Source organism: Lentinula edodes (assembly GCF_021015755.1).
Source record: "Lentinula edodes strain Le(Bin) 0899 ss11 chromosome Unknown C8R40scaffold_25, whole genome shotgun sequence".
Lineage (NCBI taxonomy): Eukaryota > Fungi > Basidiomycota > Agaricomycetes > Agaricales > Omphalotaceae > Lentinula > Lentinula edodes.
The window spans coordinates 408,378-432,929 of NW_025764331.1; the positions used below are offsets into that span (position 1 = coordinate 408,378).

General features: G+C 45.4%; 13 protein-coding genes across 13 annotated transcripts; 7 read left to right on the forward strand and 6 right to left on the reverse strand.

Annotated features, from left to right (window-relative positions):
* Positions 1-538: 538 nt before the first annotated feature.
* C8R40DRAFT_373408 (uncharacterized protein) lies at positions 539-1,132 on the forward strand. Its single transcript, XM_046234866.1, has 4 exons — positions 539-602; positions 678-851; positions 922-965; positions 1,022-1,132. Exons 2-4 carry the CDS (start codon positions 715-717, stop codon positions 1,072-1,074), a joined length of 234 nt encoding a protein of 77 aa, XP_046084706.1. The 5' UTR covers positions 539-602; positions 678-714; the 3' UTR covers positions 1,075-1,132.
* Positions 1,133-1,190: 58 nt separating this feature from the next.
* Positions 1,191-2,132, reverse strand: C8R40DRAFT_1070826 (uncharacterized protein; the record flags this gene model as incomplete). The annotated part of the gene is made up of 2 exons (XM_046226275.1): positions 1,191-1,294; positions 1,349-2,132. 2 exons carry the CDS (start codon positions 2,130-2,132, stop codon positions 1,191-1,193), a joined length of 888 nt encoding a protein of 295 aa, XP_046084707.1.
* An 861-nt stretch (positions 2,133-2,993) lies between these two features.
* Positions 2,994-3,842, forward strand: C8R40DRAFT_1070827 (uncharacterized protein; the record flags this gene model as incomplete). The annotated part of the gene is made up of 3 exons (XM_046226276.1): positions 2,994-3,370; positions 3,578-3,669; positions 3,694-3,842. The coding sequence occupies 3 exons, from the start codon at positions 2,994-2,996 to the stop codon at positions 3,840-3,842; spliced, it is 618 nt and encodes a 205-aa protein (XP_046084708.1).
* A 3,430-nt stretch (positions 3,843-7,272) lies between these two features.
* Positions 7,273-7,606, forward strand: C8R40DRAFT_1049504 (uncharacterized protein; the record flags this gene model as incomplete). Its single annotated transcript, XM_046224567.1, has 2 exons — positions 7,273-7,419; positions 7,499-7,606. Coding segments are annotated over 2 exons (255 nt in total), but the record flags the coding sequence as incomplete, so codon positions are not given.
* Positions 7,607-8,079: 473 nt separating this feature from the next.
* On the forward strand, positions 8,080-9,077 carry C8R40DRAFT_374275 (guanine nucleotide binding protein gamma subunit). The gene is made up of 5 exons (XM_046234867.1): positions 8,080-8,099; positions 8,158-8,216; positions 8,286-8,544; positions 8,607-8,643; positions 8,708-9,077. Exons 3-5 carry the CDS (start codon positions 8,417-8,419, stop codon positions 8,789-8,791), a joined length of 249 nt encoding a protein of 82 aa, XP_046084710.1. The 5' UTR covers positions 8,080-8,099; positions 8,158-8,216; positions 8,286-8,416; the 3' UTR covers positions 8,792-9,077.
* A 588-nt stretch (positions 9,078-9,665) lies between these two features.
* On the reverse strand, positions 9,666-10,083 carry C8R40DRAFT_1161558 (G-protein gamma-like domain-containing protein; the record flags this gene model as incomplete). Its single annotated transcript, XM_046230139.1, has 4 exons — positions 9,666-9,749; positions 9,802-9,838; positions 9,900-10,003; positions 10,063-10,083. The coding sequence occupies 4 exons, from the start codon at positions 10,081-10,083 to the stop codon at positions 9,666-9,668; spliced, it is 246 nt and encodes an 81-aa protein (XP_046084711.1).
* A 155-nt stretch (positions 10,084-10,238) lies between these two features.
* On the forward strand, positions 10,239-11,430 carry C8R40DRAFT_1253664 (uncharacterized protein). Its single transcript, XM_046233735.1, has 5 exons — positions 10,239-10,400; positions 10,457-10,715; positions 10,767-11,040; positions 11,107-11,200; positions 11,252-11,430. Exons 1-5 carry the CDS (start codon positions 10,337-10,339, stop codon positions 11,395-11,397), a joined length of 837 nt encoding a protein of 278 aa, XP_046084712.1. The 5' UTR covers positions 10,239-10,336; the 3' UTR covers positions 11,398-11,430.
* A 200-nt stretch (positions 11,431-11,630) lies between these two features.
* C8R40DRAFT_1049334 (uncharacterized protein) lies at positions 11,631-16,843 on the reverse strand (the record flags this gene model as incomplete). The annotated part of the gene is made up of 19 exons (XM_046224556.1): positions 11,631-11,700; positions 11,762-11,949; positions 12,003-12,175; positions 12,228-12,351; positions 12,405-12,515; positions 12,579-12,734; positions 12,798-13,045; positions 13,104-13,211; positions 13,278-13,521; positions 13,572-13,999; positions 14,052-14,336; positions 14,392-14,967; positions 15,022-15,112; positions 15,166-15,186; positions 15,237-15,932; positions 15,986-16,351; positions 16,399-16,548; positions 16,614-16,746; positions 16,806-16,843. The coding sequence occupies 19 exons, from the start codon at positions 16,841-16,843 to the stop codon at positions 11,631-11,633; spliced, it is 4,206 nt and encodes a 1,401-aa protein (XP_046084713.1).
* A 127-nt stretch (positions 16,844-16,970) lies between these two features.
* C8R40DRAFT_1253669 (nucleophile aminohydrolase) lies at positions 16,971-18,132 on the forward strand (the record flags this gene model as incomplete). The annotated part of the gene is made up of 7 exons (XM_046233736.1): positions 16,971-17,051; positions 17,106-17,149; positions 17,205-17,299; positions 17,349-17,430; positions 17,483-17,638; positions 17,690-17,907; positions 17,958-18,132. The coding sequence occupies exons 1-7, from the start codon at positions 17,029-17,031 to the stop codon at positions 18,129-18,131; spliced, it is 792 nt and encodes a 263-aa protein (XP_046084714.1). The 5' UTR covers positions 16,971-17,028.
* Positions 18,133-18,761, reverse strand: C8R40DRAFT_1253672 (uncharacterized protein). Its single transcript, XM_046233737.1, has 3 exons — positions 18,626-18,761; positions 18,350-18,570; positions 18,133-18,289 (listed from the first exon to the last, which is right to left on the reverse strand). Exons 1-3 carry the CDS (start codon positions 18,705-18,707, stop codon positions 18,263-18,265), a joined length of 330 nt encoding a protein of 109 aa, XP_046084715.1. The 5' UTR covers positions 18,708-18,761; the 3' UTR covers positions 18,133-18,262.
* A 485-nt stretch (positions 18,762-19,246) lies between these two features.
* Positions 19,247-19,858, reverse strand: C8R40DRAFT_1070833 (mRNA splicing factor; the record flags this gene model as incomplete). The annotated part of the gene is made up of 4 exons (XM_046226277.1): positions 19,247-19,350; positions 19,409-19,520; positions 19,577-19,736; positions 19,788-19,858. 4 exons carry the CDS (start codon positions 19,856-19,858, stop codon positions 19,247-19,249), a joined length of 447 nt encoding a protein of 148 aa, XP_046084716.1.
* Positions 19,859-20,122: 264 nt separating this feature from the next.
* On the forward strand, positions 20,123-22,992 carry C8R40DRAFT_1161562 (translation factor GUF1, mitochondrial; the record flags this gene model as incomplete). Its single annotated transcript, XM_046230140.1, has 18 exons — positions 20,123-20,151; positions 20,204-20,270; positions 20,370-20,457; positions 20,531-20,631; positions 20,691-20,756; positions 20,820-20,912; positions 20,964-21,163; positions 21,222-21,283; positions 21,338-21,481; positions 21,541-21,617; positions 21,671-21,736; positions 21,787-21,958; positions 22,013-22,141; positions 22,201-22,390; positions 22,444-22,483; positions 22,539-22,638; positions 22,692-22,811; positions 22,874-22,992. The coding sequence occupies 18 exons, from the start codon at positions 20,123-20,125 to the stop codon at positions 22,990-22,992; spliced, it is 1,863 nt and encodes a 620-aa protein (XP_046084717.1).
* Positions 22,993-23,078: 86 nt separating this feature from the next.
* On the reverse strand, positions 23,079-24,445 carry C8R40DRAFT_1273150 (nagb/rpia/CoA transferase-like protein; the record flags this gene model as incomplete). The annotated part of the gene is made up of 6 exons (XM_046234082.1): positions 23,079-23,151; positions 23,207-23,602; positions 23,653-23,757; positions 23,804-24,119; positions 24,170-24,315; positions 24,375-24,445. The coding sequence occupies 6 exons, from the start codon at positions 24,443-24,445 to the stop codon at positions 23,079-23,081; spliced, it is 1,107 nt and encodes a 368-aa protein (XP_046084718.1).
* Between the last annotated feature and the right edge of the window lie 107 nt (positions 24,446-24,552).

The window sequence follows — 24,552 nt, forward strand, 5'->3', positions numbered from 1 at the left end:
AACTCTATCCGGATCACCAAATGCCTGCAGCCCGCTATGCGGAAGCTACGTATGACGATGTTGCCTCTTCAATTTTCATGGAAAGAGCCAAGGAATTACCCTGGGCAACTCCAAAGATGGCCAATGTTTACTCTACCCGTGACGGCGACATTGGACGAGTTGTGTCACTATTTGACAACTTCTCACATTATTTGGGACAACTGGGTAGCCCGAGGCGTCCTGGACCCAAACAGCTTACTCGAGAGATCATTGAGCAGTACCAAAAGGTGCTGGAGATCGACACGTTGCCGCGCTGGTACTATTTGACGGATCAGGCGTGAGCACATGCAGGTGTGTGGCTATATCAGCAGCTACATACTTCAGCCGTTCTCAGATATCGATATTTAACTTCAGAATGTTTACGCGCAAGTTTAAGTAGGATATTTTGAATACTATTTGCCACGATATATGAACCTGAACGACAACAAGCATGACTTGACTTCCAGATACTGTACCACCAATAAGATTTTTCTCACTCACTGCTGTCAACCCTTTCAAGAGTGACCTGTCCGAAATATCACTAGACGCTTCTGAATTTTTAATTCCTACATTCGTAGTCACTGGTATGTTTAGAAACTGACTCTGAAGTCTAGTGACTGTTTTATCTTGGACAAATCAGTCTGAGGGACGGTATCAAGTGTTGCAGCACCGTGCATTGACAAGTAGGGCCAGGCAATGGCAATGACATATTGGCATTGGTGGTTGCTCATGGGGGTGCTGCAGTGCTGGGTTCGGCCCAAGTCATGTTTGCGCCGCTTGTCGACTGTTTCAATGAGGTTGGCTAACCATCTTGAACTCGCACATAGTTACAAGTGAGTACGACTGGTTCTATCGACTGAATAGCCCATTTCTATGAAAGCTGTTGTTCACACCTTCCTGTAGAGTTCATGTGGACATCGCTGTACTGGAAACGGTTCACAGGACACGTAAATAATTTCTTCGCCGAGTTTTTCAAGGTTGTTTGCCTCAGAACAAGTTCTAGATCTTCTAGATTGTGCAGTGTACCACCACCATGCTGGCTATCCAAGTGACTGACTCAACAATTCCTCGAAAGTAGAAAAGCGCAAACTCAGTCTCTCTATAGTAGACTCTCTGATACATACATGACAGAAAAATGGTTTAAATGGACAAATCAGATGCAAAAAACACACTTAATCACCCTCCTCGCTCATGACGTCATCTCCATCATTACCTTCACGTTCATGAATTTGGTCTGGTTGAAAGTAATGGGTGATGAGGTAATTGATTTCCTGGTCTGATTCAGGAGTACAGAGCTCAAAATTTCGTGAGAACCTGCGACGAAACCTACCAGGACTGGCTCCTGAAGCGAAAGACCCTGTAACCCAATCCCATGCCGGAACTTCTTCCCTAGAAACAAGAGTCCATGTCCAGAATGCACCAACACAAGCCCAAAGAAGAAGTTTGTCTCGTCGCATACCACCCTCAGCTACGAAATACAGATTGGCATACATGGCCAGATCAGTCTGTGCATCTTCGAACAATTCAGCACGCATCTTCGATTTTCGTGGTTCTGAGAAGTGGCGTGAAGGTGCTCCCTTCACCTCACAGAGGGCCAAATGGCATTCGTGGAGGATTTTACGGTCCGCTCGGCTTGTTGCATATGCTGAATTTGCACAATATCCACCCAAAGGCACCGAGGTAAGATGCATAAATGAGAAGTCGGGTATTAGGTCCTTTTCAGAGCCAGAGACAGTGATGGTGCTTCCAAACGAGGTATCCCCGTCAATGAGCAATGACGACGCCAATAGCGGCGCAATATCTGAGTCATCGATATCAGCCTGTAACGCCAAGAGTGTGTGGTCTGCATCATCAAGCTCGCGGGTAACCCCGTGTTCATTTGGGTCAAGATGCTGCAGCATTCTTTTCCGGAGAGCAAGGGGCAGATCTTTGGAATTTCGCAACCAAAGAAAATATTGGGGGTAGATGTAGACATCGGAGAGAAGCGATTTCATATCAATGAAAACCTCGTTCCAAACTGGATACCAGTCGTGTTCCAAATTACGCGGATTGAAAGCTGTGGAATGACCACGAGACTTCAGATCGCGAACAGAAGAGGAAGTCTGATAAACCATATGATGTGTGGTATGCGCAAGAGAAGAAAAGAATTGTGCAGAAAGGAGGTATGCATAACTTACTTTTATATTTCGGTCGCTGATTCGAGAACAATCAGCAATAATATAAGAAAGCTACTAGTACGAAATAGCATAAGCTACTTATGTGGCGAGATTTCAATGATAGGTAAGCTCATCAGGAAAGGCGAGACGAACTAATTCATGCAGATTCTTAGTGCACAACACACAAGGAAACTAAGAAAGAATACTTGTTTTTTGTCTAGATACCTTGTATTATTGTGATGGGAACAAGGATAAGGGTCTTGGAGGGTCTTGGCGATGGTTATCGTTCTTGCTCGCACCTTTTGCCACTAGACTCTTGTTCCCTATAGTTAGCTAGGTCCTTTGCTTACACTGACGAAAGTCGTTATTTAATCATCAAAATCCACGCTCGCGCCACCGATCTTGTTCTTTCTGCATTCCTTTCTCGTTCCTTGCAGTATTTGATGGTATGAATAAAGCTCGCGCCAATTTTTTTTGCCAATCTGTGCCAACTCGTAACCAAACGCAAGGTTTGAGAACAATCGCACAAGGAAGCTAGAGTTATTTTGACCGACCGATTCAAGCTTGACAAGAATTAGATGGCGAGAAGGAGAACAATCATTGTATCGTTAATTTAGTAGGAAGCCGCAAATTCGCCACAAGGGTCACGTGAAAAGGGATATTTAAGAAGGTCATGATTGTAATTCTCTGGGCCAACTTCGACCTCTAGCTACTATCAGTGTGAGGATTGTGGTGCGCAATAAAATGCTCAGCTCGCTAATCGTTTTTTTTGCTCCAGATCTCGTGCTCTCGAAAATTTGGCTTGCCATGGGACCTAGAATGTGTTTCGGATTCTTAATTCCTGATGAACACATGCAGTCTGTTGGAAAAATGTATCACGACAAACTTTATCCGGATGACGAAATTGAAGACTATTATGCGCACGCTACGTATGGCGATGTCGCCTCTACAACTTTCATGGAAAGAGCCAAACAATTACCATGGGCAACTCCAAGAATGGAAACTGTTTATTCTACCCGTGATGGCGACATTGGACGAGTTGTGTCACTATTCGACAATTATTCGCATCATTTGGGACAACTGGGTAGTCCGAGGCGTCCTGGACCCAAACAGCTCACGCGAGGAATCATCGAGCAGTACCAAAAGGCGATTGAGGTCGACATATTGCCGCGCTGGTACTATTTGACGGATCAGTCGTGAGCACATTTAGGTGTGTGGCTATATTATCAGATAATTGGCTGTTCTGAGATATTGATTTTCAGAATGTTCGAACGCTAGTATTAGGATATTTTCCGAATACTATTTGCCACGATGTACAACAACAATCATGCCCTTTACTCTTGCAAATACTGTACCACCAATATGATCTTTTTCACTCACTTACTGCTGTCGACCTTTCAAAGAGTGGTTTGTGTACCTTTCCGAAACGTTATGTACTCGACGCCACATTTCGGCGTCCTTACTCTGATTTTTGATTTCTACATCGGAGTCACCGGTACGTTTAGAAACTAACTTCTAGGTCTAGTGACTCTTTCTTCTTGGATAAACCTGTCTGAGGGACGCATACTGGCACTGGTGGTTGCTCGTGGGAGTGCTGCTGGGTTCGGCCAAAGTCATGTTTGCGCCGCTCGAAGGACTTTCAAGAGCTTCTGTGGAGATGGCGCGTGACAACGATCTTTGAACAAGGATGTAGAATGAGTCCGTGACCTCGCGAAAGTCATGTCGGGTGTATATGTATCTTTTGTCGGTGCTGCACAATACATGACCAACACTGATTATCTCACAACCGTTTGGCAACGTGCATTTCCGATATTTCTTGTTCTGAGACGTTGCGCGAAGAAGCTCCCTTCACCTCACAGAGGGCAAAATGGCATTCGTTGAGGATTTATGACCTGCTCGATGTGTCGCATGTCTGGATTATTGACCAACGTTTTGTTTGGCGACTGCGAGTCGCGACGAGGTTAAGTTTTAAGTTTTAACGCTCACGTGAAAAGAGCGTGATTATTAACTTTGACCTCAGGCTGCTACGCTACTATCAGTATGAATCTTGTTGCAATGTAATGCTCAGCTCGCTAATTGTCTTTTGCTCTAGATTTTGCTATGGGACCTAGAATGTGTTTCGGATTTTTGATTCCTGATGAGCACCTGCAGTCTTTTGGAAAGATATATTATGAAAAACTGTATCCGGATGACGAACTGCCTGATGACCGCTGTGCGCCTGCTACGTATGGCGATGTTGCCTGCACAACTTTCATGGATAGAGCGAAGGAATTACCTTGGGCAACTCCAAAAATAGAAACTGTTTACTCTACTAGTGACGGCTGCATTGGACGAGTTGTGTCACTATTCGACAATTTTTCGCATTATTTGGGACAACTGGGTAGCCGGAGGCGTCCTGGACCCAAACAGCTTACTCGAGAAATTATTGAGCAGTACCAAAAGGTGCTCGAGATTGACATATTGCCGCGCTGGTACTACTTGACGAGTCAGGCGTGAGCACATCCAGGTGTGTGGCTATATCAGTAGGTAAGAGACCGTTCTGAGATATCTATTTTCAGAATGTTTACGCGCAAGAATATTTTCTCAATCCTACTTGCCACGATATATATATCTATACAACAATTATGCCCTTGACTCTTGTAAATGCTGTACAACCAATGGAATCTTCTTCACTCACTCACTACTGTAAAGGGTGGCTTGTGTAAGTTTCCGACATATCACTCGACGGTACACTGTGGCAATCGTTGCTCTGATTTTTGACTCCTACATTCGGAGTCACTGGTACGTTTAGGCGCTGACTTTTAGGTGTAGTGACATAGTCCAATGAGAGAACGCGTCTCAAGTGTCGACCCACGATACTCTCTAGCATTGTCTCCACCATCATCTTTCATGAAGTTGGCCTGGTTGAAAGTGACGGGTGACGAGGCGATTGATCTTCTGGTCTGATTTAGGAGTGTAGAGCTCAAATTCTTGGGAGAACCTGCGAAAAACGACAGTCCATGCCTGACACAAGCCCAAATATGTTTTTCTCGTCGCAGACCGAGGAAATATAGATTATCAAGGATCCATTGATCACCTTGTGCCCCTTCAAATAACTTAGCAGTGAGCGCGCATTTCTAGTTGTGAGAATTTCAACGTGAAGGTGCTCCCTTCACTCACAGAGGGCTAAATGGCATTCACGGAGTATTTATGATCTTCTCGATTCGTTGCATATGCCGAATTATACCAACGTTTTGTTTGGCGACTGCGAGTCGCGATGAGGTTAAGTTTCAACGCTATGAGGGCCACGTGAAAAGAGCGTGATTATTAACTTCGACCTCTTGCTGCTACTATTAGTATGAATCTTGTTGCAATGTAATGCTCAGCTCGCTAATTGTCTCTCACTTTAGATTTCGCTATGGGACCTAGAATGTGTTTCGGTTTCTTAATTCCTGATGATCACATGCAGTCTGTTGGAAAGCTGCATTACGAAAAACTCTATCCAGATGACCAACTGCCTGGAGCCCACTGCGCGGAAGCTACGTATGACGATGTCGCCTCTACATATTTTATGAGAAAAGCCAAGGAATTATCTTGGGCAACACCAAGAATGGCCACTGTTTACTCTACCCGTCAAGGCCACCTTGGACGAGTTGTGTCATTATTCGATAACTTTTCACATCATTTGGGACCGTTGGGCAGCCTGAGGCGTCCTGGACCCAAACAGCTTACTCGAGAAATTATTGAGCAGTACCAAAAGGCAATCGAAATCGACATTTTTCCGCATTGGTACTACATGTATGATCAGGAATGAGCATATTTAGGTATGTGGCTATATTCTCAGATAATTGGCCGTTCTGATCTGAATGTTTAGTGCGCGCAAGTTTTAGGTTATTTTCTGAATACTATTTGCCACGACATATATACCTACCTGTACAATCATCATACCCTCGACTCTTCCAAATACTGTTCCACCAATAAGGTTCTCACTGGATGACTGTCCGTATGGATTATTGGACGGCACATTTTTTCTGAGCTCGAACGATCAACGGACTTTGAGCAGAACTGTCTAGGGAGGCGTTCGGACTTCTCCCTAACCTTCTAGGTGTAGTGAACGCGTTTCTACCAGTCTGACGGACGGGAGTTGCAACGCTGCTTGGAAATTCAGGGTTGTCAAGTCTTGCAGCGCCGTGTACTGGCGAGTAAAGGGTTGGGAATTGGCATTGGTCGTCGCTTGTGGGAGTCCTGTTGGGTTGGACCCAGGTTGGACCATAGTCATGTTCGCGCCCCTCGAAGGACTTAGATTATGTGAAAACGGCGCGTGAAAGCAACTCAAAACTGCAGGGTCAGTCCATGGTGCATGTGGTATCTTTGTCGGTGCTGCCCAATACACCACCAACAGTGGTTATCTGCTTTCAGATTTTGGTGGACACCCCTTAAGCATATGGTAAGTGTGTGTTGTATGTACATCGTTTTGTGATTCTTGTATCATAGTGGTAGATATTTCGGCCAGCCGTGTTGAACTCGTACTTGGTCCAACGAGAAAACGCGTCCTCGAGTCTCGAAGTCTCGATTGACGACGCCGCGGCGGCGATCACATGACTCCGTGACCTACTGACTCAGGCTCAATTTATTCATTTCTGTTTATAACACTGGCGTCGGCGACGTCGAGGTTTTCCATTCCTCCCCACTCCTGCACGTACATATAAAAGGACCATCTATTCCAATGGCATCATCACTAGTTTCTCAGGCTTTGAGATCATCCAAAGCGTCTTCTGTCTTTCCTCGATCAATTCGAACGTTTTCTAGGAGCGCGCCTCGTTTGGAACATTATGCAGACGCGGATTTCGGTGTATGTGTCAACAGAGTGCTGAAGGACGGAAGTCGAGCCTAACCTTTGGGGGGTTTGTTTGTTTGTCTCAGACCTTCAAAAAAGTCACTAGCGGACCGCAGTCGGAAGGACGTCTGGTACTAGTTGACTTTTACGCCGAGTGAGCGTTTTTGTTTTTGGAAGTCTGGTCCTGGAAATGAACATCTCTGCAGCTGGTGTCAACCTTGTCATATGTCAGTCGACGTATCTTTCGAGGGGTCCCCGTTTTGATCATCACGTTGATGTAGGTTGTCACCTATCCTCAAGAGCATTTCTAGCAATCCGGATGCGAGATCGGGTACTGGTCTTCCGGTGGATGTCATGACCATCGACACAGAATCCGAGGATGGTCAGGAACTGGGTCGAAAGTTCAAGGTATGTATAGAATTTCTGGCTGTCCGATACACTACACATGGATCAATCGTCTGTTTTTGATGATTTTGAACTAACTGTATAATTTTCTTACTGCTGGTAGATCACTGCACTTCCGACAGTGATTGCGTTCCGAGAAGGACAAAATGTTCTGCAATTTGTAGGTGCGCTTCCCGAAAGCCATGTGTACGAATTTTTGGGAAAGGTTTGATGGGATGGAAGGTACTTGCATTCTTTGTGTATTCTGTTGTGGATATGGTGAGACTTGTTATAGTCCAATGGCATGAGCAGTTAAATGATGAGCACGTCTGCCATTTACTGATTTATCATCCTGTCCCTCGGATTGACTGCGGTGCATGTCCTTCTCATGAGGCTTACCAGGGCTTACCAGTAAGCGGCTATTTTTACCACTCCATTCTGGGAGTCAAGTATAGCTCGCAGTACACGATATCGGTAGACAATCCAGTGCCTTAACAAGTTGTAGGGAAATCGATCATGTATTTGCTTGCCAGAATGTTACCACATTTCGTGAACTGAGCAAAAGAAAACCAATGCCCATGGAGAACTCAGAATATCAACAACTTCGCACACACTATTGTCAATAGTCTTCCGAATCTGATGCGTTAGCTCTGATTGAATTGGTCCATGAGGGGACTAATTATTCGCCGATTGTCAGCCTTAGTAATTAAATAAGTGCCAGCGCCGTGTGCAGCGCCTTCAGGACCCGTCTCTCTTCAATCATCACTCACATCCTCAACGCAGTTTCCTTCATCTGCCCTCAACTCACCCTCTATCCAAAAAATTTCTCGGTAGCTACACGTGTACGCACCATTTTCTCCTCTCCCGAATTAAATTGGTCCTTACCGCGGTATCTGCTTTCTACGGAACAGGAACAACGAAGGGACTTGAAGCATCCACTCCAGTAATCAATCCTCAGAGATAACAAAGTCAATCATCTGCTAGCTGTCGGCCTATACGCGAGGGAGTGACGTAGAAGAAGAAGAAGAACTTTGAAGCAAAAATGAGTTCTCGGACTGGGGGTCGACAGGCCATGTCAGAGTTGAAGCTGCGGAGGCTTCTGGAGCATAATGCTAGACTAAAAGACGACCTTGCGAGGCCAAGGGTGAGGGTTAGTGAAGCAAGTGCCAGGTGAGTACTTGAAGATTGGCAATGGCAATTACCGAAGTATACTCAACATTGGATTTTGACAGTCTCATAAGATACTGTAAAACAACCAAAGACCATCTGGCAAGGCTCCCTCTGTCTGTTCGCAATTTCCTCAATACTGACTGTCTGTAATCCACGGTTATAGGTCCCTTCTGTTTGGGGTCCAGTTGGCAAAAGCGAAGACCCTTATGGCCAAACATCTGGCGGCAAGTGCTGCTCTGTTCAGTAATTCTTCGTTCAGGTTTTGGAGGTCGGCTGTTCTACCAAAATAATTCTGGATCATTTGTCTATTGCACTTGTACCTCTACTTCCATCATCATCATTCATCTTGAATAACCTCTCTTCATCTTATCGCCGCGCTTTGTTCTCTTTCTACCCGTTTTATCTACTATGTAGCCCATCCATTGAATTTGTTGTACTTCAAGTGTCATTTCAATCCGTTTTTTTTCTGCTATCTAAATGGAACATTTTTCTTCTATATAAAAGACAATGCTTCGGTCGTCGTTCGACACTCCTTCTCAACGTTCACCATCCCAAAAGAATGATTTAAACGCAGAGCACGGACACCAGCAATTCCAAACACAGTAAAGATAGTCGTAGACTCACGGTCTATCTCTCAGGTTCTACTCAAGCTGAATCGAGATTTAAAAAAAAAACGCCATAGCATTGAGATTGCGAAGGGAATCCATAAAGAATAGACAACGAAGAATGGAAACGATATCAACAATAAGTGTATAATGTAAAAAAAGCAGACAATTGCAAATGCAAAGAATGGACGGTGGTTTGAAAGGACTGCCGTGATCAGATGTACGCAATCAGCTGTACAAAGAGTATCAAGGGCAGGAAACTATATTGCGAGGTATTATACCGACGGAAAAGGGGATGATGAGGTGTGTTCTGGTAATGAGAACTCGAGTTGGTATGATGGGTGGGTTTCAAACGAGTGTGTGAGTTCGAACAAGATACTTGCGAACGATTTCTAGTCCAGATATGCGCCAAAACCGGACGCAGAGGCCTGGCCTGTTCGTATTCATACAGAAATCCGGGGAAAAGGCGGATATGCGAAGAAGCAGCGAGAGTACAACGAAAAGAAAGGGAGCATATCACATTATGATGCAATTGCAACCCTGTGCTGGAGGCGCGTATGGATCTTCGCCCTTGCCAACTGGTCCCCACACAGACGGCACCTGAGAAGCGAAGAGGTTGAGCGCCAGAAAGGACGTCACAAAGATAACATACAAGATGGTCCTTGGTTGTTTTGCAGTATCGGATTAAGCTAATGAATTTGATTATTGGTTGCTGAGGCGAACGGATATGTATTGAAAGCAAAGACATACCTTGAACTAGCCTCGCTTACTCTAACTCTGGGCCTTGCCAGATCCTCTTTCAGCCTTTGATTGTGCTCTGCCAGTCTACGGAGCTTGAGCTCAGACATGGATTGCTGGTGATTTCGAACCCAAATCAGCTTTTGAAGAGAGACTAAGAGAGAGAAGGACGAACCTTGTGCGGCCGCGCGTTCATTGTGTAAGAAGATGAAAGGGATGACAAAAAAAGTGGCCAGTCGACTACGGACAAGCACAGTGACGGAAGAGGACGGGAAAAAACTCAACAGCGGAGGGATAGACGAAAGGGCCAAACCTTTTTGATGGAAAGAAAGGAGTGAGGCAAGCTCGCTTATCAATACTATAATGGTTTTTTTCGGAGCGCTCCGGCCGGTCTACCGTCGTCCACCGACCACACGCCTTTTCTTCTGGTACTTCAAGCTTCAAGCTTCATGGCTCCTTATAACCATCCAAAGTCTCTCCAGAAGACCAAATCTCCATTGTTTTCTGCTACTAGTAATGGTTCATCTTGAAATGACATGCTTCCTTAATCATTCTTCTCAAAATTACAGCCTTCAAACGGTCTCCGCTGCTCTACAGAGGACGCGTTCCAGCCCGTAGAAATCCTCCCGAATCCCGATCCAAACACGTTCTTCCAATTATACCGGAAATCTTTGGCTCTCCTGATCGCGATCGCCGCCGCTCTCGTTTAAATCCAGTATACCCCTTTGAACAACAAGAAGACGTGGACGAAGTGTTCGACGAAGAAGAACGGCCGACATTCACTTGGGAGAACGAGAAAACGCTAGTTTCGGATCTCCTTCATGACGGGTATCCATACTGGTCTCTTCTTCGAAAATTCTGATTTACATGCTTCGTCAGCTATGAACAAGAACACGAAGATGTCAAGCTCAGCTCTCTGGCAGACTCTATTCAAGCCGCTTTCTCCGTACACTCAAAAGAACTCCTAGATGACGTCGCAGACACTCTAGTTCCCGCTGTTAATCTGGTGAAACACGGCCATCAAGTCCTAAACGACCAAGTCGACGATTCTTTCGCTCTAGGAGTACTCGAATTCGACGAAGCTTGCAAGAAATTAGAAGCAGTCACTATCAGTAGTCACAACGAGCTCAAGAAAGCATATCGTACTTCTCAGGTAGTACTTCGACAGTGGATATATGCGTACATATTTCTTCAGTTATTTGACCTTGTGGATATTCAGGCGCGAGTTCAAGATCTGCTCAAGCAATTGGAAGAAGCCTGTACTCGACGTGACCGTCTTTGGGTGGATTTTGAAGCAGCCTTGGATGATATTCGTGGGTATTAGTCGGTTTTACCATTCACAATATGCTAACGCGTGTTGCTAGTTAACCCCGCCACAAATTCACTCAAGACCCTTCCGATCCGCATGGAACGTACTATCGCTACGCTGGAGAAGCAAAGTAAACAGATTGGTAAAGACAACGGAAGCAAGGAAAAATACCTCAAAGGACTACTGAGCAAGTTTACCTGATATCTGAATGTTTGTTTGTGGACACTGGATCGCCTTTCCTCGTTGTACCCACTAAATTCGGATCGTGCACCCTAATTACAGATTGTATTTCTAGACGGATACAGTTTTGTTCCCTAAAGTCTATTTCGGAAATGCCATGATGCTAAAAAGTACAATGAAATGCAAAAATATTACACAAGAATACTCGACTACTTTCAGATCTGCCAACGAGAATAACTTCATCACATTGCGAGTTATAATGCGTCTTCGAAGAGCAATTTTCTAGGTTTGCTAAGTGAAGGTGCGACAGAAACCAGGTGTGGCCTACAATGAATAGGAAGAATCAACTTGAAGCTAAGTTTGGAAGGAAGAACAAATCTCTTACATCGAAGTACCACAGCCAGCAGCGGCATTACCCATGATGATGCTTTCAGACACTCCCGAAATGCTGTCGTTCTTCCCAAACGCAGCCGCATCAAAAAGATGGTCCGTGGTTTTTTCGAATGAAGCCAGCATCAACACGCTGTCTTTCATTTTGGCGACACCGAAACGGGTGATGCCCAACACCTCACCCTAAAGACAGAGTTGAATGCATGTGAGCAATGAAGAACAGAAACTTTAATAACCTTATAGGACATCACATCTCCGAGCAACATGACATGACGAGGATCAATGTTCATGTCGTGCGATTTCATGGTGTACTGAATCTCGTTGATGATGGTCCTGCGGGCAGCCTCAATGCCCAAGACTTGGGCGACTTCGATGACATGGTTTGATGAAGTGTGTTCTCCGATGACACCTACGAAATAAAATTCAGTTTCGATCTCCAGAAAAGGCAACAAGTTCCAAACCTTCAGTGATCATGCATTTTTGCAAACCATAGCCTTCAACTAGAAGCTCCTTGTCTCCTTTCTTGCCTCTCTGATCATCCTTTTCCTTAATGTTGATAACCGCTCGATGGATAGTGGGCACACCCTGAAAAGAAAATAAGAGAAATGCGATGGTGATTTGCGAGAAACTCGACTTACCTTGACCACAACGTCAGCGAGAGTTCGCTTTAGTTCACGCAGTCGATAGAACTTGTCTACACCGTCAACGTATATACGGAGTCTGTTCTTTCTTGGAATGATAGTGATTGACTGTAAACAATCAAGTTTCATCGTTGGAGTTACGAACTGAATTGCAGTAGATCATGAACATACCTCTTGCTTGATCTTGAGTTTCTTCGCTGCAACGATTGCCCATTTGATATCGTCGAGCGTCAGTTCGAGTTGAAGTTTTTGGATGGCGTCCGTGTCAACCAAAACACCGATGTAGGTATACTCAGGAGCCCATGCTTCTTCTAGAACACTAGATATCTAAATCCGCCATTATCAACGTTTAGTGAATTTGACATTTGTTCAAATGAGATCAACCCTCACGTCACCCAGCAGCGTCTTCTCCAGTCGACCTTTGACGATTCGCGCGGAAGCTTCGCTATCAGCAGTAACTAGTTTGCAGCTAATAATAGGTGTGCTGATCGCCTTAGCGGCATTGATAATTTCTTTGATACGCGGGACACCGAGAGTTACGTTCATAGAGGCGACACCAGCAAAATGGAAAGTCTTCAATGTCATTTGAGTTCCTGGCTCGCCAATGGATTGAGCTCCAACAGCTCCTACAGTGGAACCTACAATAATCACCCTTGACTACAGTCATCTCACTTAGAAAATGGAGAATATGCTTACCTGGCTCGATGCGAGCTTTCACGTACTTGACCCAACAAAGATCTAAGAACGTCTTCACTTGCCTTGTTGTCACTTTGACCTTGTTGTTTACGGCAGCTTTGGCGGCCTCTGGAAAAATAGAGAGAGAGAGAGAGATGAGCCAATAGTAATGTTTGATTGGGGAACTTAATGCACCAGAAGCACCAAATGAGAGATCAGTATCCTCGTCCCATTCGCTTGAGCGCTCCGTGGCGTCGTACATTCCTTGGTCACTTCGAGCACGGGCGAGCTTTGTGACCACATTATCAACAAGGAAATTTCTGAGGGAGTCCACGTAAGTCGGGGTACACTCGGTGGTAAATCGCTTCGTTCCTAGCTCCGTGTCAACGAGGTCGATAATCTGGAACGGTAGCAGCGGTGCACCGACCCGACTTGTGGCCTGGAGGACACGTTCAGCATTGTAACGATAACGAAAGGTTATACACTCACCGTGGCGTATTGCCAAGCTCGATCAAGGTCCAGTGGTTGCGCGTCCCCTTCAAGACACGCAGGATCCAAACCATCGTCTCCATACCGAAATTGCACCACACCACCAGTCGAATTACGTACAGACAGATCGTACTGCGTAGTCAAGTCCTCCAAGGCTTTCATCAGACGACGCTGCATGTAACCCGTCTCTGCCGTCTTGACCGCAGTATCGACAAGACCTTCACGCCCGGAAATGGCGTGAAATAGAAATTCAGTAGCCACCAGACCTGAATAGAAACTGTTACGAACAAAGCCCTTGGATGGTGGTTCCTTGGAGTGTTTTGGGAAATGGGGAAGTGAGCGATCTTGGAATCCATTAGGGACACGATGGCCTGCAATAATTTGTTGCCCAACACAAGCCACCATCTGAGAGACGTTGATGACGGAGCCTACGGAAATTCAGATAAGTACTGATACAGAAAAGCATATAGAGCGACACACCCTTGGAACCACATGTAGCCATAATAAGCGGGGCATTCTGACGGCTCAACTCTTTCATGCATATCTGTCCCACTGCTTCACGGACCTTTGAAAGCACAGAAGATATCTCCGCTTCCAAGGTCTGCTCTTGATCACAGCCAGGTTTGTTCTCGAGCTCTCCGTTCTTTGCCTTGGTAATAAGACGCTGGCAATGTGCATAAGCTTCCTCGACCAAGCCATCCTTCTTTGTCGAAAGTTCAGGCCCAGGAATGACATCGTTGATACCAAGAGAGAATCCGTAATTGGCTACAAAAAAGAAGAGTTAAGATTGGTTGTTGGTTGATTGCACGAGATAAGATACCTAGCCAGCGTGCGCACAGTTTTGCGAGACGATTCATAGCTGCTGCTGCTTCGTGAGGACCGTAATCCCGCATGATGACTCCAAAAATTGACTTCTTCTTCCCACTTCCAACGATAGCCTTGTCCATGACCCCGCACATTACCTCGCTGTTGACGATGACGAGCCAACCATCATTAGGCGACATATCTTTCGCCAATTTCATCCTATCGGGATAATTTTCGGGCTTAGCCTCTTCCCATCGATGACATTTCGATTCTACGTTTACCATGATTTTGGATTTTCGGTTGGGTCGCATCAAGACGCTAAAGATCTGCTTGCCTGTCCATAGGCGAACCGGCTTCAAGATGGTTGGGGGTGGGATGTCAATCTGGAGGTTTGCATCAGCCATATAGCAACATATCTGGGTAACCTGTCGACGGTCAAAGAATTGATCTTTGCGGGAAAGCAGGTAGGAGGCCGTAATGAAATCTTGGATGGCTGCGATGACAGGCTCGCCGTTACGAGGTGTTACAAGGTTGTGTTTGATATTCATTAGCTCCAATGCTTCGGTTCGAGCCTCCTCGGTTTGAGGTATATCTATTTAATTTTATTTTTGAGTAGAGATACCATAGGGGAAGGGGCAGACCGCACGTAAGTTCATCTCGTCACCGTCAAAGTCAGCATTGTATGGACCACAGACGCACTCGTTCAGACGGAACGTTCTCCAAGGCCGTACTTTCACCTATACCCCAAAAGTCAATTTTGTGATATTGCTGAATGCACGAAATCACTTACTCTATGACACATAATTGAAAGCTACAAGAATAATTGGTAAGGGAGTCGAACGTACGACGAAACATACGTACCTTGTGTAAACTTGGCTGTCGATTGAACAGGGCAACATCACCATCAATGATATGCCTTTCCACTATATCACCAATAGCAAGCCCATCTGCAATGGCTTTCCGATTCCCAAACTTCAAAAACTTCTTATTCTGACCACGAGACACGAAGTTGGCTCCAGGATGAATTTCTGGCCCGTTCCGAACTGCTTGCTGCAGTGCTTCAATATTATGTGACGTGACGCGCTCGGGATAGGTCAGTATCTGTGCAACGCGCTGCGGCACAGCGACCTCGTCAATTCGTAAGTTGGGATCAGGGGAAATAACGGTACGTCCGGAAAAATCCACACGCTTTCCGGATAAATTGCCACGAAAACGACCTTGCTTCCCTTTAAGTCGTTGCACGAAACCTCGAATAGGTTTCAATCCCATTTGAGATGGTACTCCAGGGAGCTCAGAGTTGATATACATTGCGACAGAAAGCTGAAGCAGGTCCCACTGTTCCATGAATTGTGGGGTAGGAACACCCCTTGCTAGTCCTTGTTTGATGACCGCGTTTGTGAAAACGATTTCAGTCAGTTTGACGGTAAGGTCGTCCTCGTTTGATCCGCCGTCTTGTGCAACGGACGGTCGGATGCAAACTGGGGGAACAGAGATATATTGCCAGATGAATTCTTCTGGGCGACCGAATTTAGGTTGCATGCCGAGCAGCTCGCAGTCCTAAGGTGGGTTTCAACGACATGATTAATCATTACAATGAGCGAGTTATTCACCTCGTCTGATATCCGCTTGAAAAGATCCAGAACTTTCAATGGGTTGAGGTCTTCATGTACAGCCTTATTCAGATACAGCGCGAGATCCTTCTGCTCCTCGAGAGCTGGCGCAAATGACTTTTTCCATTTTTCCATCTCTTCGGCGGTTTTTTTCGCGCGAAACTTGTCGTGGATGATTTTCAAGGCTCCTGCCTTTTTCACTGCGCCGTTGGTAGCCGAACAGTATGGACAGTACACTGTCTTTCTGGACATCGTGTTGACTGCCTTGGTCAAAGCCTGTCGTTGCATATTTTCTAGGTTTGGCCTTCGAAAACGTTTGATGAAGTTACGGCGATCGGGTTCTTCAAGAAGAACGCGGGCACATGTCTAAGTGTTAGTGAGCTTAACTCAAGCAGATGACACGGTAGACGTACCTTACAGATACACTGAAGAATTCCGATCGTATGTTTGAAGTAACCAATGTGAAAGACGGGAACGACCAGCTTGATATACGCATAATGACCGACGCAATCGATAGTGGCTTGACCACACGTCTCACAAAAAGCATTTTTCTCTGTGGTTCCCTAGAGAAGGAAAACAGAATTGTAGAATCAGTAATATGAAGGCATTGATGACTACATAGACCAACCAGACGACGATCGAGTACACCGTCCTTCACTGGAAGTCGTTCGTTGTGTGTGTATAGATCGCGATGGGTAACTTCGAACTCGGCATACTTCACAGTGTCCTGGGCATTCAGCAGACTAAACTGTAGCTTCTTACTGAAAGGATACGACAGTTAGAAGTGCGAAGGGAAAGGATGAAGATCGATTGCGCGAACATGACTTTTGGAGCCTGGTGAGAGACAGATTCCTTCATTCTAACCCGTTAGGACCGAGACCTGCTACTATAACATATAGACGAGGAAAGATCGCGGAACTTCGGAAGGGAAAGTCAAAGAGCAGAAAATTATTATTACTGTGACACAGTGAGCCAGACGCGTGACACGAGACTTACAAGGACTTACGCGTCCAAGATCAGCCCTTTCTATCGTATTTACCACCATGTCCAGAACATCCTACGACCGGTATTTATTCACTCAGAGTTATGTCTGTGTCATGTATGCTGATATAACACTCAGATACCTCACCGTATTTTCCCCAGAAGGGCGGCTTTATCAAGTTGGTAGGTTAAGGCAATAAAACCCCATCCTTGAGAACTCAAATCTTCTCATCGCTAGAATACGCATTCAAGGCGATATCTGGCTCTGGACACACATCAGTGGCAGTCCGTGGCAAGGATACTTCGGTTGTGATCACGCAACGCAAAGTTCCAGTACATACATAGATCTGCTTTGTTGAGCGTTCTAAAACTCTCGTTTCAGGACAAACTCTTGGATGCCTCGACCGTTACACATTTATTCAGTATCACTCCAACAATTGGCTGCGTAATGACAGGTCTTATCGGTGTGTGTCAATTCTCATAGTTACTTCCAAAGTGCTGACGCGGTCTCCTCAGCCGATGCTCGCCAACAAATAGCTCGAGCCAGAAGTGAAGCTGCAGACCACCGGCATAAGTATGGATACGAAATGTCGCCCGACCAGCTCGCAAGACGTATCGCAAATATCAATCAGGTATACACTCAACGTGCTGGAATGAGACCGTTCGGAATCGGTATGCTATTCACCTCCTTCGTTCGATTGCGTCGATCTCAACCATGTTGAGCTATGATTCTTATTGGTATCGATGCGGAGTACGGCCCTCAATGCTTCAAACTTGATCCTGCAGGCTACTTTGTAGGATATCACGCGACAGCCGCTGGTCAAAAACAACAAGAAGCCATGAATCATTTAGAGAAGAAATGGAAGAAACTCGACAATGGGCGGGGTGCTGACGATCCTGTCGCTGCTGGTCAGAAACTTAGCCGAGCTGAGGTCATCGAGGTATGTTGTCGATTACTGCAGCCTTTCGCCTAACTGATTTATCATCAAAGATGGCTATTGAAGCAATGTCAACTGTGCATGGTGTTGACTACAAGCCCTCCGAAATTGAGATCGGTATTGTGTCGACAAGTCCAGAAGAAGATGTCAAAACACAGGGATCGTGGCGAACGATGGACGAATCGGAAATTGAGAAACACCTGTTGGCGTATGCTGAGAAGGATTAGTGTAATAATGTCATTGATGCTTCTACAATCTTGACTCTTTAAGTTTGTTTTTGGACGCAACGTCCTTGAAAATTAAGAAATAAACAAGTCAAGGCTCAAACGCTTGCTCTGAAACCGGGTCACCGACAAAACTATGACTGCACAGATGCACCACCACTCTATATCCAAGCAGGATGATATCAGATCCAGTATAAAAAAATTGAAACTCGTCGACGCACCAATATCGCGTCAATTTCGGCTTCTTCTAGGTGGTGCACTCTAGGTTTCCAAAGCCTTTCCGGCGCCTCCCAAAACTCTTGGAACACATTTGCACTCTTCGACTCTGATGACGTGCGGAACGGCGTAGAAGAGGCTGGATCAGGTGCTTTAGAAAATTGTGTGTAGTTTTTATTCCGGAATTCGGGAGGAGCAAATGGATGTGCGTGAGGAGTTTCTGAACCTAGGCGTCAAGTATTAATAATTCAGCTAAGTGAGCTAGTAATCTGTATACTCACTTGAAGGCCAGCTGCGTTTTCCTAGGAAACGGATGAGAGGAGTATGTACTCGCTCAGTGAAGAGACGGATAGAAGGATGCATGGTGGTTGTGGTGAAAAGTCAAGTTGCGGCATATAGGCATGGCGGAACCATCCGGTGAAGTACATAGAGGTACATAACCCATTCAGTGATTCACTCTTCACTCGCGCGCGCCAGAAATGTTTGTTGCGACATGAGATACAGTGAGCCTATTATTTCCAACGACTCACAGTGCATGATTAACAGTAATGTGTCTGGGGAAACAGTGACTACTAGTCAAGCACAGAAACTACCAACTACTGAGGCCTGAGGGCCGACCCTCACGTCCTTGAGACGGCATCGTAATATGACTGGTCCAAATGATATTCTCCATGACAATTTATTCTTCTTCTTCTTCCTGATATGCGGGGTCAAAGAACGCCGACAGACGGAACGCGGGAAGCAACCTTTTCACTGTGTGATGACCAACCTTGTAGCATGTCTTCAGGCAAGTCCTGGGCAAGTCCGAGTTCAGCTGCTGTAGATCTCCAATCAGGACTTGCTATGATAGACATATGGATTGACCCACGATACAACGTTCGCGTTGTAAGAAAAGAGTGTGCTCATTCCTCGTCAGATAGAGCCTCTTCGTTTTGAGCGTTTTCCTGAGCCCTCATTGCTCCCACAATGTCATCGGACTCTCCCTTTTGAGCAGCCAGTCGTTGGCCTAGAAGGAAATTCATCAAAATGACCATTCAGAGCGCAGAAAAGGTAGAATTATTTACGGATAAGAGTATGAATGGCTTCTTGGGTCTTGCGTTCTAGCTTGGCTAATTTCTTGTCAGTCTCACGCTTGAGATCCCAGTTGGGTCTTTTGGGTGCGATATTGAATACATTCTGTTGAGATACATTAGTTTCAAACCCAAGTCCGAGGTAGTGCAGCTTCTGCGTACCAACTCTTCGGCCCTTTTCTCTTCATCCTCTGCGATAACTAACTGCGCCAATCCATCGATGTTCTTCTCCACAGTATCCATCTCTACATCTTCAGACGCCGTATGTTTTTTCAAAGTTCGTGATTCTGGGTCAAAGTTACGATTCTTGATAATTCCTTGACTGCAAGAGGTTTATATATCTTCATTCACCACACAAGTAGCATTTACATACCTCGCTTCCTTCCTCTGCTTTAACTCCTGCAATCGTGCCTTCCGTGTTTCTGAGCTTTCCGCCAGAGACATGGTTGTTGTGGTGAAAGACTGAGGAAGTTCCGCGGATACGATTTTCGCACACTTGACATTATACTTCAAACTTCTTTTACATACCTGACGGCCATGAGCTACTAAAGAACTCACAGTCGTTCAGAATTTTGTGTTGAAAGTTTTCCTGGACCAATGAAGGTCTTATGGCGTAATGTCTGCCTACGCGCCTCTAGACCTCCAAATTATGCAACATTCCCTGCCTTCAGTACCTCCTCGCGTTCAGGCGCCCCAAAGTCGCTAAGGATGGAAGAATTCCCCCTTGATGTAATTCGGTGAGCATGTACTAGAATCAATGCTGTCAGGCTCACGCTTACCAGCTCCCAGCAACTTCTCCATCATCGCTCACATTGACCATGGCAAATCCACACTCGCGGACCGGTGCGCATTTTGCGTAGTTCAAGTCGTTGTATTTCTCAAATTCAGTTAGATTGCTCGAGGTTCAACTACGTCGTTGTTGGATGAGCTTTCTCTAATCACTTTTCTCTTCAAGCTCACAGGAACAATTAAGAAGAAGGAAACAGGAAAGAATGAGCAAGTACTCGACAAATTGAAAGTCGAAAGAGAACGCGGTATCACAGGTATGCAACCATCTACACAATATACGGACGTTGACACCTTCCGAGGAAGTAAAGGCGCAGACCGCAAGGTCAGTTTATGACAAGCATTCAGCACGTTATGCTCATTCATTCTCTATTAGTATGGTGCATTCAAGTAACGGAAAATCGCATCTTTTGAACTTGATTGACACTCCTGTGGGTCTCCCTAACTGCTTTATAGAGTGTGGACGTTTTTAGAAGCTTCATTCTCCTAGGGACACGTCGATTTTGCCTGGGAAGTGAGCCGCTCCCTTGCCGCTTGCCAAGGCGCATTGCTGCTAGTATGTAAATTCCTCTACAGCCAAATACCTCCAAATATCATGGGCACTGATGTATTGTTCTAGGTAGATGCAAGCCAAGGCGTACAAGCTCAATCTATCTCTGTCTTCCACATTGCAAAAGAAAGAGGACTCACGATCATACCTGTGTTGAATAAGGCATGAACCTTATCGATTTATTGGTTTTCTTCTCCTAATGAAGGTACATAGATTGACCTTCCTGCCGCACAACCTGAACGCATTGCTGCTCAAATGCAATCTACCTTTGGGATAAATCCGGCCGACATCTTGTCTATATCTGCAAAGACAGGAAAGGGCGTCGAATCTGTTCTTCAAGCAGTCATTGACCGTATCCCGGCTCCTCAGAGTGATAGAGATGCACCTGCGAAGGCCTTTCTCTTCGACTCTCTGTATGTCCGTTCACTCCGGTTTCATAAGCCAAGTTGTTTTGTTGATTATTTTCACCAGCTATGATCGCTATCGAGGTGTGATATCGCTGGTGAATATTCAGAACGGTATACTGCGCAAAGGTCAATCGTCAAGCTCAACTTGTATTGAAACCCCAAGTCCTGATGACTATCTAGGTGATAAAATCGCATCTTGCCATACGAGGAAGAAATACGAAATTGCGGAAATTGGGATCATGTACCCAGAAGAAGTATCGACAGATATACTTTGCCCTGGTCAAGTGGGTTATATTGCATGCAATATGAAGGAATCATCTGAAGGTATGTGTCAATAAGACAGAATCCTATGAGTTCCATCTTTTGATGATTTGTTTATGTAGCTCATATCGGTGATACTTTACATCGTGTCGGTGAACCCGTACCACCTATGCCTGGATTCAAACCCTCGAAAGCCATGGTCAATTGTTCTGCTGGCTAACTGTAAATCATATGTGCTAATCAGGAAGACAGGTCTACGCTGGTATATTCCCTGTGGATAGCAGTGATTTTCCAAAACTTGAAGAATCAATAAAAAGGGTACCTTCATCAAACTGCTTGGTTACCAATACTCATTCTGACCTTTCCAGCTTACTCTTACTGACAGAAGTGTGACTTTTCAACGAGAGTCGTCCTCCGCGCTAGGACAGGGCACTCGATTGGGCTTTCTAGGTACGCTACACATGGACGTATTTCGACAGCGCCTCGAGGATGAATACGATGCCAACATCATTATAACTGCACCAACTGTTCCATATAAAGGTAAGAATTCTATGACATCTATCATCTATTGTAAGCCGCTCATTCGCATTCCAGTCTTGTACAGAGACGGCACGGAGAAGTTTATCAGCAATCCGACTGAATTTCCGGATATGAGTGACAGTACCACCAAGGTATCCGAAATCCAAGAGCCAATAGTCAAAGCGTCTATCATCGTTCCCGAAGGTACCGCCTCTCTACTTTGATTTGTTAATGCTTGCCACTGCCCTAACACTGTCCTCCAGAGTATTTTGGGGATATGATGGAACTATGCTATTCACGCCGAGCGGAAGAGTTAGATCATCGATACCTCGACGCTGGTTCTGATGCATCTTCATCCCGTATCATTCTGACTTGTGTCATTCCTCTCAGTGAGATTGTAACGGACTTTTTTGATCAACTTAAGAGTCGGAGCTCTGGATTTGCCAGTTTCGAGTACGTAAAGGGCATCCTTTCTCCATACCTCGTTTTGAACTATGCATTACCAGTTATGAAGATGCAGGCTACCAGAAAAGTGATTTAGCAAAGGTACAACATAACATTATTCCAATTTAGGTGCTGTTTTAACAAGGCAAATTTCCAGATGGTCTTTCTACTCAATGGAAAACCAGTTGATGCGCTGGCCCTCATCGTTCACCGCTCCGCCCAGGACACGATAGGGCGAGCTTGGGTCAAGAAATTACGTACGTCACCCATCTCATCTTCAACCTCGCGCCTCGCTTACTGTATTATATAGACAAGGTTATCCCTCGTCAGCTATTCGAAGTCCCCATACAAGCAGCAATAGGCAAAAAGGTTATTGCCCGTGAGACCTTATCTGCAAATCGTGCAGATGTGACGGCGGGGCTTTATGGAGGTGTGTGTGTGATGTCTGATCCAGTAAATTTGAAGGGAAAAATCTGACATATCGAACGTCAGGACACTATGAACGAAAGCTGAAGCATCTGGAAAATCAAAAAGAGGGTAAGAAGAGGTTAAAACGGATTGGTACTGTAGACTTGCCTCAAGAAGCGTTCTTCGACATCCTCAAACGGTGAGCCACAAAGTATACATAGCTTGCCTACAGATAATTAGAAAATAATGTGATACAACAATGATATACGCAAAATAATCCTACATAATATTACAATTCATTATCCTCGTCGTCATACGTTTCCTTGAGCAGTCGGTATATTGAAGAGGGAGGATGATCACCACTCAAACATACGTTTGGTAAGTATAATGTGAAGATTAGTGATGGAGCACACTCACTAGTTTGTGATAAAGACGTCGAGTAGTTCCGGACGAACATAATCATAATATGGGTTGACAACATCAACCTTGTCCACGAGATCACCTTCTTCGAAGCCCAAGACTGCACTTGGGTCGCCAAAATCTAAGGCTCCATATTCATGGTAAAGATTCCAGAGTGGCGTTAATTTGAACTGGCCCGCACAAACCACAACAGGAGTGCTATATGAACGTGCAGCTGTTGCGGCCAGGAGCGACCCGGAGGTCGCAAACATACCCCCATTGGCGAGTATCGCGTGGGCTCCTAATATTACCTTGTTGACACGAGACATGAGCGCGTAAATCGAAGAGTCGGGGACTAGGAATGTAGAGATTCCAGCGGATGAGAGTGATGCTGCCATTTCACGACCTCCATAACTGAAGGGATATCAAGCCGCGAAAACAATAGGACCCGATTGACCACATACGATGGTGCGGTCTCAGCAACAATGACTGTATAATTTCTGTAATGTGCAGCAGACTTTAGGAAGGACTGTACGGTTCTCGACATGCCAAGGGTCAGGATAATCTCACTATGAACGTGTCAATTGAGATAGAAACGATAGATGATTCACGCACTCGGAATGAATGTGATCTTTAGCATTCTTAGAGATATTATCATAGACAGTCTCTAGTTCGTCAAAGACGTCTTGAATGGCTTCCATGAGAACAGGTTTGAGTACACGGGCAAATGAGTCTGGGTCATCTGGATCGTTTTCCTTCAAAGAAACCCGTGTCTCTGAGCGTGGTATGGGTGTTTGTTTTCTTGGTTGACCTTGAAGGACAAACTTCGCTATCGAAAATGAACTCTGGACTGTTGGTCGTTCACTTGCGGTATGATATTCTTCACGTATGTGATGGAGGACTTTTCGGACGGTATTTCCAACAGAGTGCTCTGATTAACGATGAAGAGTATGAGTTACCGGATACAGGAAATATAAGAACCTTTGGGTTGAGCTTCCACAAGCCTTCGTCCTACAATCCGTATGACATTGACCAGTTGATCGATATTTGAAAATCGGGCTTTTGAAACGACCTGGCGCAGGACTAGTAATGTCTCTAACGCTGTAGCACGAGATCCTACAAGTTGTCTAAAGGCGAAAGCTGAATGAACAGTCGGTTGCATTGGCTAATGAGCAGCATTGCTAACCGTCGTCGTAATCTAGAGACCAAATCTTCTACGATGCGTTGATTTGCCGTTGACCGAGGGTCCGAAGCCATTTCGCCGTAGTGATGTTTAGGGGATTAGAATATCGGACGACGGGGATCGAGTCAGACTGAGAATTCAGAGCGAAGAAATGTTCCATCCATGTGACTCGAACTCGTGA